The 14,725-nt window shown below is 46.3% G+C and overlaps 1 protein-coding gene across 1 annotated transcript in view; it reads right to left on the reverse strand.

Annotated features, from left to right (window-relative positions):
* LOC143291193 (DNA mismatch repair protein Msh6-like) overlaps positions 1–14,725 on the reverse strand; it is a 241,374-nt gene that overhangs the window by 116,603 nt on the left and 110,046 nt on the right. Inside the window, exons 19-20 of the mRNA XM_076600922.1 lie at positions 6,907–7,069; positions 5,286–5,366 (exon numbers count right to left, since the gene is read on the reverse strand). Of these exons, the coding sequence (XP_076457037.1) occupies positions 5,286–5,366; positions 6,907–7,069 (244 nt within the window). The remainder of the gene's footprint in view (positions 1–5,285; positions 5,367–6,906; positions 7,070–14,725) is intronic.

A 14,725-nucleotide genomic window follows, 5' to 3' on the forward strand; every position in this document is an offset into this window, starting at 1 on the left:
GATTGATTTTTGCTTTAGTAAGCAAAATATTACCCGGGTCTAAAACCGGAAGTGCTCTGAACAGCATTAGCGTCGTCTGCTACAAATTCGGTGAGTGTTAAATAAGTGAGTAAAAAATTGTAATGTGGTTTCTTTTTCATTCAACATCACACAAAAATCTGATATTCTAGTTGCATTTTGCTTCTATAGCTGTGAAACTTTATATTAATATATACAGACAGATAGATACTATGCTCTCACATTCCAGAAAGAACAAGAACACCAATTCATGCTACCCCCCCCCCCCCTGCAAACTTCACTTTCATAATTAGCTGAGAGTTGTATAGCCATTCCCCTCCCTTGTCTCTGAGAATTTCCCACCAATGGTAAGGAGAAGGGAAGGGGTTGTCAATGGTTATGGCAAACTTGGCACTGAGCCAAATCACTGACCACTTGCTCTGGCTGAGAATCCCTGACTGCTGACAGTGATATAACCCACCACCTCCTCCCTCCAGTCATCCCCCCTTCCCCATTTCTTTCCTGTCAGTGGAGTAGGTGTGTGTGTGTGTGCGTGAGAGAGAGAGAGAGAGAGAGAGAGAGAGAGCCAGAGCAAGTTTGCATTTGCACATGTATGCTTGTGAGTATGTGTATGTCTGAGTATGAAAAAAGTGTAATGTGAAGAGATATATGATTAATTTGAACAGTGCAGTCAACATCCTGTTTCTTCAAAAATTTAACACCAATTTTTAACAAACTAAAATTAGTATTAAAAAAATCAGTACAATAACACCCATAGCCTAAGTTATACATCAGGTTCAGTCAAGTCAAACTATATAACACTATCAGGAATCCAGCCATTAAGAGAGTATAATTGTGTGTGTGTGTGTGTGGGGGGGGGAGTGTGGGGAGGGGGGGGGTTTGGGGGGGAGGTGTTCATGTAACCCATGATATGCTGTGCATCTAGACTGCATGAAACAGAAAACAAATGGAAGTAAACACATATTTCATGAAATGATAAAATGCAAAATACCATGCACATATTGTGAATGAAATATTCAGTTTGATATATATCTAAGACATGCATTCTCACATACTCACACAAATAAAGGTGAGTACACAAATTATATATCAAAGAATAAGATACTAAGTATGATGTGCATATTAACAATAAAATATTCAATATTAAGTAATCATATGTACATAAGACATTTAGTAATACTTTCATCTCAGTCAAGAAATGTAGCACCCTGAAGTGGAATATCTGAGTAAATAATCGCATGCAACAAAGACATCCATAAGATGAACAGTACATGTAGATGGCAAAGTTCTTGTCAGCAGCTGGAAAGGACAGACCCCCAAAAATTCAGCCTCAGTTGTCAAAGCACAAGTTGTTGCTGCAATTTGAGTTATTGTGTGAAAGGTAAATGCGGCCATATAGTTCAGTGCAGTGAATTTTGTGTTGCTGTTGAATGAATACTTACCTGTTAGTATGCCATTTTATAATTCTGTTATCACAGTGTTTTCCTCCCACTCAAAACACTCAGAAATTGACAAAAGCCTAAACATATATTAAACTGAGAGCTCTGGTTTTGGTTTTAAGTTTTAAATTGAACATAACATTTGTTCTTTCTTATGAGCTGATCTGTGTATCTAACATGTTGCAGAAACAGCTGCTCATGGCAGGGTTTGCAAGACCTATTCCATGATCCAAAAAGGCCAGTATGAACATCTCAGGTAGCGAGCAGCATGTTATTGCTGATGCCAGGAAACCTGTGAGTGCCAAAAAATGAGAGATTTTTTGGTGTGCATTTTCTCTTGTGAATGCCATTTTGTGAAGAAATAAAGATGCATCATCCACCTTTTATTTCTTATTTATTGTGTTTCTTCTACAATGAAATGCATGACTGGGTTCATGGATGGAAGAAAAAACTAGAGAGCTGAAAGAAAATAGATTCATATATCTGTCATTTTTGCTAGCAACTTAAGTAATATTTGCTCCCTCTTGGGAACCTTTGTCGTGGAATGCCCCATCAACCTACCCATTCTGTATAATGCTCTCAAGTTGCATTCGTTTAAAAATTTGTAGTAATTTTGCAGAAGATGATCAGCTTAGACCACTGGTAACTTATTGTGGCTGCAACTTCAATATTTTTTTCAAAAACAAAAATTTTTAAGAAGTCTAATCTGCAGCATGCACCCTTTTTTAATGAGAAAATCAGGTATCATTCCTTTTCTGCCAACTTTAGAGGGAAGTTTTAAGGTTGATTTTAATTTATTTTGAAAGCTGACATTTCACTTAATACACACACAAAATTTCACGGTCCTACTTGTGACAGTTACTGAAATATTCATCTTTGCAGCATGCTACCCCAATAAACAGTCTTTTTTCCGCTGGTCAAATTGAAGATTTTTCAAAGTTTGAGACTCTGATACTTAAAATTCAGTCAACTGTCCTGCCTGAAAAAAATTCAGTGCACTTCCTGTGATGTATTCTGCAAGATATTTTATTATGAAATGCAACTGTCTATTCGTTTCAGTGCTGTAGACCTTCAAAGTTGCTATTCTGTGCAGATTGACACATCTTGATTTTCTATTTCCTCCTACTTTGACAGACATATTTTCCAGTTTCTTTGCTGCTGAAGTGTTAGTGTTTTCTTGTGCAATATGCCATTATCATATGGTTTTTAAAAGTATATGAGTTTTCATTACAGTACCCTCATGGACAGTATAATATAACTGTGAAAATGTGAAAATATTAAGTACTAACAGCATGTACGCATCGTCACATCTTTAACTCTTTCGTTCCTATTTTTCTATGAACCATTACTCCCCCTTGTTCTGAGATCCCTACCATTCGCATATTCCCTTCATTCCTGGATTTAGAGAAGAGAAAGAAAGTATGAAGCAGGGTACTTATTTTGGAGGCTTACGGTAACGCGGCTCATTACAGTACACTAAGATTGTCATATACTGTTGTGTTCAGAATTGATGTGAGAAGTTGTCTGAGACCCTGTTGACACTATAGGGTGACATCTCTGGTGACACTCAGGTGTAAAACAGGTGACTTTGGGGTCAAACATAATGCATACAACTACGTACTACATGCAGGACAGTGTTTTGCTTGCAGAGTATGCACATCATGCAGGTACTCACCGAGTAGTGCCTCGCATGTATCTCAGTGCCACACTGCTAGTCATATCCACGAAAAACTGTCACAATTGTCACTACTATTGTCCTTATCACATGAATGATTTGAACTTTGTCTCAAAGAGAATATATGCCTTTCACTACACTAGCAGTCACTGAGCCAGAATCAGATCATTATCTACATAATTCTTGAACAAAAACTATTCAGAAACGATACTGTCTCTAAATATGCATGTCCATGTCACAATCATCACGTAATGTGCCACACAAAGGTGACACGTGTGTGATATACCTTGAAGCAGTCATGCCAGTTACTGCACAAGTATACACAACAATTTTAACACTTCTTACTTTTTTAACTTTTCATCACCCACTATCTGTGCTTCTGTAGCAACAGCTAATTGCACTCTCTCCTTGTCATTCGTTTGAAACAGATTGAAATCATTATCTGTTAGAGCGTTGTGAAACTCATCATCAGAAAACTGGTCACAATCCGAACTTTCTACACATTCCGTTTTTCTGTGTCCGTGTGTCTAAACAGCACATCAGCAAGAATGTAGCGGCGCCCACTTTCCCACAGCCTAGGGAGGGGGAAGGGGGTGTCTGGCATCCATTCCACTCATAAACACTCCCCGCTAGTGACCCGGTCAAGGATAGATGACGCGCACTGATGACGCGACTCGCGGGAAGTTCAAAGCGCTTACCGCGAGAACCGATTTTCTGGGCTGCAGGAAGGGGGAATTCTCTGCTGCACGGTTTTCCGGCCTCCAGGAATGAAGGGTAAAAATCCTGTAAACCGGAAAACCGTGCTGCAGGGATGAAAGAGTTAAAATGGAATATCTTCAGAACCAATCAAGATATTCACTTTCTTTTTTTTTCTTTTTTTCTTATATTGTCATGTTCTTTGCCAAAAATCACATTTCAGTCATTGTAATGAATATTCAAATTTTCACTGCCGCCGCCTACTTGATAGCTTGAAATAAAGAAATAGTTGTTGTTTATTCACTGTACCATAGAAGGAAAGTGGCATAATGGTTAAGACGTTATCTGCCTACTCAGAATCCATGAGGATCTGGTTCAATTCCCACTCCCTCAATTCCCTTTCTCCCATGTTAGACTGGAAAATCAAACTGAGCATCTAGTCATTTGGACCAGACGAAAATGCAAAGTCCCAAGTGCAGCACCCACTTTGCCCACTGAAAAAGAAGCCATGACATGAAGTGTTGTCTTCTGTAAAAACCTGTGGAAGAAATCCACTCTGATATAAAGACAAACATACACGCATGCACTCAAGGCCTGAACAGTTGGGTTATGCTGCTGGTCAGGAATCTACCAAGCAGTTGTGGTGTAGCGAATATGGCTTTGTCCAAATGCAGTGACGCTCCTTGAGAAACAAACTGAAACTCAACGTATCATTTGAAATCACATACATACCCACACAAAATCATTGATACAGAAGACAGAAAACCTCAGACTGTAGACAACATTAACCCCCAGACTGCTGAAGCTTAATGAAATGAGATCAGTGTGTCACGAGTCTGAAGCACTGTTCCTGCTTTTTGTGTGCTCATCAATGGTGAGATTCTTCTTCATTCGTGGGCTGCAATTCCCACGTTCATTCATATGTACACGAATGGGCTTTTATATGTATGATCCTTTTAAGCCCACCATTTAGGCAGCCATACTCCGTTTTCGGGGGGTGGGGGGGTGCATGCAAGGTATGTTCTTGTTTCCATAACCCACTGAATGCTGACATTGATTACAGGATCTTTCACATGCATATTTGATCTTCTGCTTGCGTATATACATGAAGGGGGGTTCTGGCACAAGCAGGTCTGCACATATGTTGACCTGGGAGATCAGAAAAATCTCCACCCTTTACACACCAGGCGTTGTTACTGAGATTCGAACCTGGGATCCTCAGACCAAAAGCCCAATGCTTTAACCACTCGGCGAATGCGCCCGTCAGTGAGATTCAATTTTGCTGATAAAAAATACCAAAATCCACATGAGGCAGAAGTCCAAATCAAGAAAGATAAACTGACATCCTGACCCAAAAGCTCTGTCTCATCTCGCTGATGTGACAGCCCTTCAGTTACAAGCGTTAATTCGTCAGCAGCAGTCACAGGGTTAACAAACAGATCAAAATAACAGTTTACCTGTAGGTCACCTCTTCGTACATGACTGCTCGGCCCTCTGGGTGGTTGGCCGATCGCTTGGCGGACCCCAGACTGTGGATTCTGTCACACACACACACATATACACACACATGACTGTATCAATTCAGTTTCATTGACTCATTTAGTACTGAGGGTTAGCTCCCCTGACTTTCCCCACAGACGAACCATTTGTATGGGCAAGAAATAAAATTTTCAAAAAACAAATGTTAGAATTTGTGAACTGAAAACTTTAAAACTGATCAGTAAGGTTAGTTAGTTGGGGACAAAATATTTCTTCCCTCCTTATGCTATCATACAGTGAGATGATGAAAGTATCCATATTTTTTGTTTGAAATTTGCACAGTCCTGGAAAGCACAAAGAGTTCAAAACAGATTAAATTCAGAATTTTATATAGCCCTGATAGGGCCCCTTCATCTAATTCTGTTGTCTGCCTTGTAACTGAGACGAAATTCGGTCAGACACGCACTGTTCACATGAATCAGTCACGGCGAAAATAACTCTCCTGTTTGCAAGCACAGCAACACACACTGCACTGATTGGTCGCACCGGAGCCAGGAAAGGTCAGTTAAAATATCCTTAGCTCATAACATCATTATGAAAATAAGGTGACACTCCAAAAACTCAAAACTATCTAAGGTTATGATAGGACCCTTCATCTGAAATGGTTATAAACAGTAGGGCCCTGATCGGGGTCTTTTGTCCGGAGTGAGTTAATCCACTTGGAAGAAGAGGACACAATATATGCATGCACTCAAGGCCTGACTACCAAGCTGTCAGGAATCTGTCTAGCAGATGTGGTGTAGCGTACATGGATTTGTCCGAACACAGTGACGCCTCCTTGAGAAACTAAAACTAAACCAAATGAAAACAATATCAATGTTCAAAGGTATTTAAATAAACAAAACAGTCATACATGTAAAATGTTGCATGTCCATGTGAGTGTGTGTACATGATTGGAATTTGATTAAATGACACAGGAAACAAATGATAAGCAGCCGATAGCAGCTCTCAAGTCACTCTACCCAGGTAGGCAGCCTGTTATGCAAATAACTCCGCATTTGTAAAGCGCTCACAGTTTGGGTCCCTGACCAAAGAGTGGCGCTATAAAAAATATCCGTATCATCATCATCATCATCATCATGTACTTGATTTGCAAATGACTCTCTTGTTTGTAAAGTGCTTTAGGGTTTTAGTCTCTGACAGAAGACTGGCGCTATACAAGTATCTGTACCATCATCATCATCATGTACTTACTCATCAGCGGCAATGAAGGGGTATTATTCTTCTTCTTCTTTCATGGGTTGCAACTCCCACATTCACTCGTATGTAAACGAGTGAGCTTTTACATATAAGACTGTTTTTACCCCGCCATGTAGGCAGCCATACTCCGTTTTTGGGGGTGTGCATGCTGGGTATGTTCTTGTTTCCATAACACACCGAAGGCAGATTACAGGGCCTGGGAGATCAGAAAAATCTCCACCCTTTACCCACCAGGCACAGTTACCGAGATCGAACCTAGGACCTTCAGATTGAAAGTCCAACACTTAAACCACTCGGCTATTGCGCCCGCCCAAACGGGTTAAACATGTCACGACTCACCTGCTCAGCAGCCTCTCCAGGTCAGGCATTTTCTTCAGAGCGTCGCCAACTTCAGTGGCGGCTTCCTGCATCTCCATCAAGGTCTCCACTGCGTCCAGTCGGTCCTCGATGGATGCCGGCTGACACAGCGGCGCGCACACCCATTGCTTCAGCAGTCGCTTACCTGGATGGAGTCATATCATGAAGTTTCAGTTTCAGTTTCTCAAGGAGGCATTATTGTGTTCGGGCGAATCCATATATGGTGCACCACATCTGCTGGGCAGATGCCTGACCAGCAGTGTAACCCACACTCTTAGTAAGGCTTTGAGTGCATGCATATGTATTTGTGTGTCTATCCGCGTGGATTTCTTCTGCAAAATTTTGCCAGAGAACAACACTTGTTGCCATGGGTTTTTTTTTTCAGAGTGGTAAGTGAGTGCTGCACACGGGACCTCGGTTTATTGTCTCATCCAAACAACTGAACGCTCAGTTTGATCTTCCAGTCAAACTTGGGACAAAGGTTGAGAGCGGAAATGAAATGAAATTATGGTGCTTAGAGCCTCGCCGACCACTAAGGCCATCTCAAGGCTATCGCCGCGTCAATAACTACTACAAGGATAAAAAAAACAACAACCAATTAAAACGAGTCACCACTTCAAACTTTCACTCCAAAGTTAAAAGAAAATTTCCACAGTTTAAAACCTTCAAATCTGGTTAAAAAGGTTCACTTCTTTTAAGAAGTCCATCAGCGCCCACGGAGGGACATCACGAAACAAAGTCTTCAAAGAAACCGCCGTGTAATGTCTGCGTCTAACGTCATGCAGATCCCAACAATCAAGGAGCACGTGTTTCACGGTGAGAGGCTCGTCACAGGGAATGCATCGAGGGGCCTCTTCCTCCTTCAACAAGTAAGAATGAGTAAAAAAAGTGTGCCCCGCGCGTAGTCTGCACAGCACAGACTCCTTTCTGTTCTTCACCCCCGAAGGGAGGGTCTCTTTTAGGTCCGGACGGATCTGGAAGAGCTTGTTGTCCGTCTGGGTGTTCCACTCCTCTTGCCAAAGATCCTTAACGTAAGTGTTCACCTTCCGCTTCATGTCTGTATAGGGTACCAAGGATCTGGACAATTCTTTCTTTACAGCGTTCCTGGCCAGCAGGTCCGCCCTTTCGTTACCACGAATGCCAACATGTCCTGGAACCCAGGCCAACACAACCTCGTATCCTTTCTTCGTTGCGAGAGTAAAAGTTTCATAAAATTCCAGCAGTTTGGGATGAGTGATATTCCTGCAGGCGATCGCCTCCAGGGCAGACAAGGAGTCGGAAAAGATCATGAATCTCTTCTGTTTCGAAGAGAGAACCATTTTTAACGCCAGAACCAGTGCGGTCAGTTCCGCGGTATACACCGAGCTGTCAGACAGGATGTGTTCCGTTGAGGGCCGGTCAGGAAAGGCGGGACAGAACGCAGATGCGGCGACTCCGTCTTCTGACTTGCAACCGTCAGTGAAGATGCTTTGAAAAGTGGGGAATTTGTGGCACAGTTCCGAAAAGTAGGTTCTGTAGGCCAGAGAACTGGTGGTGTCCTTACGGTACGAGGCCAGATCGAATCTGACCTCAGGTGTTCTAAAGGTCCACGGAGGGCTGTCATGGAACTTAGAGAAGTCCGAGATGCCACCGACATCCAGATCGGCATTTTCTAAGTGCGGCTGAATGCGGAGTCCGAGAGGAGGTATGCAGTTTGGGTTGTCTGTAAATTTCTTATTGAAAGGGTTGTTGAATACAGCGTCGTAAGCAGGGTTTGTAGGTTCCGAGAATAATTTCAGATAATAGTTCAGGGTCAGCTTCAGTCTGCGGTTGGAAAGAGGCGGTTCCCCCGCCTCTGCGTACAGGCTGTGCACAGGGGTGGTGCGGAAAGTACCTAAGCTGAGACGGAGCCCTTGGTGGTGTACAGGGTCCAACAGTTTCAGATAGGACGGTCTGGCCGAGCCGTATACCACACTTCCATAATCCAGTTTGGACCGGACCAGGGCTCTGTAGAGGTGCAAGAGAGTTCTCTTATCAGCACCCCAGTTCGTGTGTGCCACAACTCGGATGATGTTCAGGGCTTTTTGGCAAGATATTTTCAGCTGTTTAATATGGCTAAGCAAGTTCAGCTTCTGATCGAAGACGACCCCTAGAAATCTGGCTTCCTTGACCGCCGGGATGGTGGATGTTCCCAGACGGATTTCAGGGTCTGGATAGAACTGGCGAAAATTATGAAAATGGATGCATTCAGTTTTGGAGGACGAAAACGTGAAGCCATTCTCCTCTGCCCAACACTGGATTTTGTTGACGCAGAGCTGAAGCCGTCGCTGGATGCTGGCGTACGTGCTGCCGGTTGCATATAAGGCAAAATCATCTACGAACAGCGAGCTGTCCGATCCCCTCTGAACGGATTGAACGATGTCATTAATTTTGATGCTGAAAAGAGCCGGTGACAGGATGCTCCCTTGCGGGACACCCAGCTCCTGCTCGTGAATGTCGGACAGGGTGGTGCCGACTCTCACCTGGAATTGTCTGTCTTGTAAAAAAATTGTGGATGAACTGAGGCAGGTGTCCTCGGAAGCCGAGCTTGTGCAAGTCGGAAAGAATACCAAATTTCCACGTGGTATCGTAAGCTTTCTCCAAGTCGAAAAATATGGCCACCACATGTTGTTTGTTTACAAATGCATTTCTGACAGTGGTTTCCAGACGGACCAGATGGTCAACGGTAGAGCGATGCTTGCGGAAACCGCACTGTTCTTTCGCCAGAAGGCCGTCGGTCTCTAGTTTCCACATCAGTCTACCGTTGACCATCTTCTCCATCAGTTTGCAGACGCAGCTGGTCAGTGCAATTGGGCGGTAGTTGGAGGGGTTCGAGGGGTCTTTTCCCGGTTTCGGCAGCGGGATTATGAGGGCTTTCCGCCAGGAGGGTGGAAAAAAGCCTGTGACCCAGATGTGGTTATAAACTTTAAGCAGGGTGTCCAGACAGGTTTGGGGAAGGTGCTTTAGGAGTTTATAATGTCCATTCCTGGACAGGAATCCGTACAGGTCTGAAGGGCAGATTTAAGTTCGTTCATTGTGAAAGGGAGGTTGTAATTCTCTGTGTTGTCGGAAAAGAAGTTACATGGTGTTTTTTCCGACAGGTTTTTGGTTTTAAGAAAGCGAGCAGATTTGTTAGCAGATCTCGAGTTCTGTTCTATTGTGGAGGCAAGCAAATTGGCAACTGCTTTCTTCTCTGTGACCAGAGCGTCTGAGAGTTTAAGATGGTGAAAGGTCGGGCATACGTTTTTGCCCTTAATTCTTTTTAAAACCCTCCACACTTTCTTCTTGGGTGTGTTGGAGGTTAAGGAAGAGCAAAAATCTCTCCATGACTTCCTCTGGCTCTTTTTAAAAACATACCTGGCTTTCGCCCTCAGCTGTTGATGGGATCGAACGCTATCGGTCTCCGAAAGACGCGTCGCTGCGCTCTCTTCCGAGACTTGCGGGCCTCCCGACATTCCGCGTTGAACCAGGGCGTTCTAGGGACCTGAGGCTTGGAGGTAGACGATGGGACTGCTGCTTTGGCGCAATCTAAAACGATCCGAGTCAGAGCATCAGCAGGGTCCTTGCTTTTCAATACTGTTTCTTCCTGCAGCTCCGCTCTTATCTTGGTGGTAAAAAAACTCCAGTCTGCTTTGTCGTAATACAGGCGGTCAGGCAGAGAGTCACCTTCTCCATCTGTGGGGCGGAGGACGACAGGAAAGTGGTCACTCCCGTGCAGATCGTCGTGCACTTTCCACTCGTAGTCCAGGACCAACGATGGATCGCAGACCGACAGATCTAAACACGAGAGCTTTCCAGAGGACAGATGCAGGTAAGTGGGAGACTTGTCGTTAAGACAGCACAAGTCCATGTCAGAAAGAAGGTTTTCCAAGAGAAGACCTCGGGCTGATGTCATCTCACTTCCCCAGAGCGGGGAGTGTCCATTGAAGTCGCCCAACAGTAAAAACGGACGTGGGAGCTGGTCGACCAGGTTCATGAGGTCCTGCCTCAGAACGCGGACGGAGGGGGGAAGGTAGAGAGAGCAGACAGTGATGGTGACTCTGACTGCCACCGCCTGTAAAGGGGTGCTTAAAAGAACTGTACTGTATAAAAGGGACTTGCGAATAAAAAGAGCGACACCTCCCGTCAATCCCTCTTGCTTCGGTTGAGCGGGTTTAAAAACGGAGTTAAAACCAGAGAGAGATAAAACCTTGCTATCTCTTTGCAGAGTCTCCTGCAGTGCCAGCACTGAAGGTTTCAAAGCACGACAAAGCAGCTGGAGTTCCTGAAAATTGGCGTGGAACCCCCGGATGTTCCAGTGGATCACTGCCATTAAAAAAAGGTTAAAAAAAAAAAAAAAAAAAAAGCAGCAGCCTATTCCATCGCTACCCCCTGCTCCTCTGCTTGCGGTGGCTCAAGGTCCGCCAGGATGGAATATTTATTTTTCGAAGTAAATTTTTCGGATTCCGACTGAGTCGGAATATCCACCACCTCGGCCCCTCCCGATCCCGCCGAGGCCACAACCCTCCCCTCCTTGAGTTTTGGAGGTATGGGGGGTTTCCGGCCACTTCCGCCAGCCCGAGGGCCAGGCAGACGAGAGGCGGGGCGAGGGGTGCCGGGGGGGTGGGGTGGGGCGGGAGGCGGACAACGTGCCTCCGCCCGAGGCTTTTCTCTCCCGCCCAGCGGCCCCTGAGGACTGCCGCACAGGATGGGAAGGGGTGGACACGGCGCCTCCACCCAAGGCCAACGGTTCCAACGAGGCGGTTAAGTCGTCCGTCTGCGTTCCTGTGGACGTCGTCTGGACCGCGACGTCCACCGTCCTGGGTCTGACGACAGAGGCATACGACACCTTAGGCGACGCGGCCTCCACCTGTTTCCTTGCCTCAAAGAAGGAAATTTTATTTTCTGTCTTGACTTTCTGGATTTGTTTCTCTTTTTTCCAGACGGGGCAGTCTTTCGATGAGGACGGGTGGCCACCTCCGCAGTTCGCACACCGGGCTGCACTGACGCAATCGCCCTGGTGCACCGCCTTCGAGCAGGTGCCACACGCCTCTTCCTCCTTACATCGGTCCCTGACGTGTCCGAATTTCTGACATTTAAAGCATCTCAGGGGGGACGGCACATACAAGCTTACGCTGACCATGAGGTATCCGACCTGAATGTCCTTGGGGACATCCGGGCAGCAGAAGGTGAGGAAGAAAGTGTTGGTCGGGACTCTGTCCGACCCCTTCCTCACCGTCACCCTGTACACGTTGGTCACTCCCTGAGAGGACAGCTCGCTCTTGATCTCGGCCTCAGACACACCTTTCAACTCCGGGCATCTGATGACCCCCTTTGAACAGTTCAGACCTTTGTGAGGGGAAACCTTTACCGCCCTATCCACGAAAGTGGTCGCCTTGAGAAGGAGCTGTGTCTGCCTTTTGGACTCCGTCTGAACTAAAAATGCTCCGCTCCTCAGCCTCTTGATGGACTTCAGCGATCCTGCCAGACACTGAAAGCCTTTCTGGATAGCGAAGGGGCTGAGAGCCGACAACGGCTTGTCGTCATCAGCGCCCTCCATCACCAGCCACGATGGCCAAAATCCAGAGCTCTCAACGACCTCCGAATCGGAGTCTGAGTCGTCTGTTCCCTGTCTTCGTCTTTTTCCAGAGTTAGGGGGGTGTAGTTTTTTGGAAGTCATGTTGAAAAAAATGTGAATTCATCCCTCCCTTACCCACCCACCATGGGGTCCAACTTAGGGGCCAGGGTCAAGGGAACACCAGCTTGACCCCTTCCAGGTTTCGGGAGGGATATACGACCAACAGTCCAGCTCCAACGTGTTCCCCCCCGATCATGCCCAGCTCCCGGGGACAGAGAACCGAGCACTACGGGGGTTACCTTCGTCAGCCACTAAACTGCCAGTCTTGACCCAGCCCCATGAAGGGGTAGCCGATTGACACACACGGGCCAATGTGTGCCGCCTGTCTTAGGAGAGGTCCGAGCCAAAGGGATGTGTTGAGAGCAGCGTGCTCTCTCAATCCCCAGGATCTCATTCCCCTCCATCACAGGTCGCGCCGCACGGCAAACACGGCGGGCCTAAAGAAGGCCGCAGAGAAAAAAAGAATGTGGAAAAGAAGGCTTGATGGGGAGCTGAGGACAGAAAAGAGGTAGTAAAAAGAAGAATAGAGAACAGCGAAAGGGACAGTGGGTCACGTTTAGTTTGGGCCTCACTCACGACCTGTTCGGCATGGGAAGCCCTATCAGGGGCATCAGTACAAAACCACCACTTATTCAGCCCTGACAGCTACGATGGCTATGTAGGCTGTCAATTAAGACCTGGGATCAGAGCACCAAACCCCAAGAAGCACCGATGCCCCCGCCGACATAGCTCGCTCAATCACTGGCCACTGAGCCTCCCGACCACGACAAGGTAGTGACCCTCCCGGGAGTGGGTCAGGAGAATACCAGCCTGACCCCCTCCAGGTTTCGGGAGGTGGATTGCAAAGGGAAATCATTTGCAGCTCAGTCTTTCATGAAGGACTATGTCTCTCAGACTAGAAGTCAAATTGCACTGGGACTTAGTGCTGTAGTCTTGAGGGCTAACTAGCCTCTGGGATCCGTCCCAATGATGAGTCCTAAGGCCCTCTTGATCGAGGGACTGGGGATGCAACTTGGGCAAAACACTCTCTCCTATAAATTGTATAATCGAATTCCAGCCTGAATAGTTGGGATAGCAGTTGCCTCTTCTGCTGTTCTGATGGTCATTGTCGTACATGACTGATTATCATATACTGGTCCTAGGAGGACACCAGTCAGCATGGGTAAATCAAGAAACAGCTGCTGTGTGCTTGAGGGATGAAGGTGTCCACCATGCAGGTTATGTTGAAATGTAGGGAAGCCGGAAGGAGTTGACGGGGTCTTGTGGTGCAACCGTGTCTGAAAGACATGGTGCTTACTTCCAAAGTGACAACAAAGTCATCCCCTGACAGGCCCTTGACTGAAGGCTGGGGCTCCATGATGGGATAGCCTGCCTAGGCTAGAAACCCCTGGAAGTGTCTCATTGGAAAGACAGTGCTTGAGAAGGAATGCCCATCTGTAACCACAGCAGTGGTTGTGTGTTGAGGCTGAAAGGATCGGGCAGGGAAGACCAAGTGGAGAAAGTGCTTTCAAATGCCAATTGTTTGAGACGTTGATGCTGTATCTGTGTTCAAGCAAGGTGATGAGGCGAACTGATGTGCTTGAATGCGGCATCTGCTGTGCTGGTATGAGTGGGCAGAAAGGTACACCCCTGTGGCTAATGGACAGTTCGTTGTGCTTTGTGAGACGCATCCGTCCTCGTCAATATGCCTTTCTCCCGAGTGTAGAGGAAAACAATTATTACCCAGGCCTTCTGCTACTAGACAGGAGTGGAAGAGATGAGCTTAGGGTGATTGTCTCCTGCCCAGTGGGCAGTTTTTGGGCCCGCTAAAACTTGAAAGGCAAAAATAGACACCCCTTCATGGGAGGGCTGGCTAGGATGTAGGGCCCGTGTGGAGCTGTTGTCACAACCACAGTGGTGCAAACCAAGGGTTGTTGTAGGCAAGGGGGGGAAGAAGGGATGCCTTACAAACTTGGAAGGAATGAAGGGCATGTGTGTCCCGAGTGGCACCTCTAAGTTGGACTGCCTCATCCCTCCTTGTGCCAAGTTAGGGCATCTCCAGCCCTGTGGGTGATTGTTGTAGGCAAATGAGTTGAATTGCCTTGTCCCTCCTTGTACCAAGAGAGGGTATCCTTAGCCCTGTGTGTGGGAAGGGAGTGTGTGTCGGTCCCTAAGGACCAGCCACTA

This window comes from Babylonia areolata, chromosome 16 (genome assembly GCF_041734735.1).
Source record: "Babylonia areolata isolate BAREFJ2019XMU chromosome 16, ASM4173473v1, whole genome shotgun sequence".
NCBI lineage: Eukaryota > Metazoa > Mollusca > Gastropoda > Neogastropoda > Buccinidae > Babylonia > Babylonia areolata.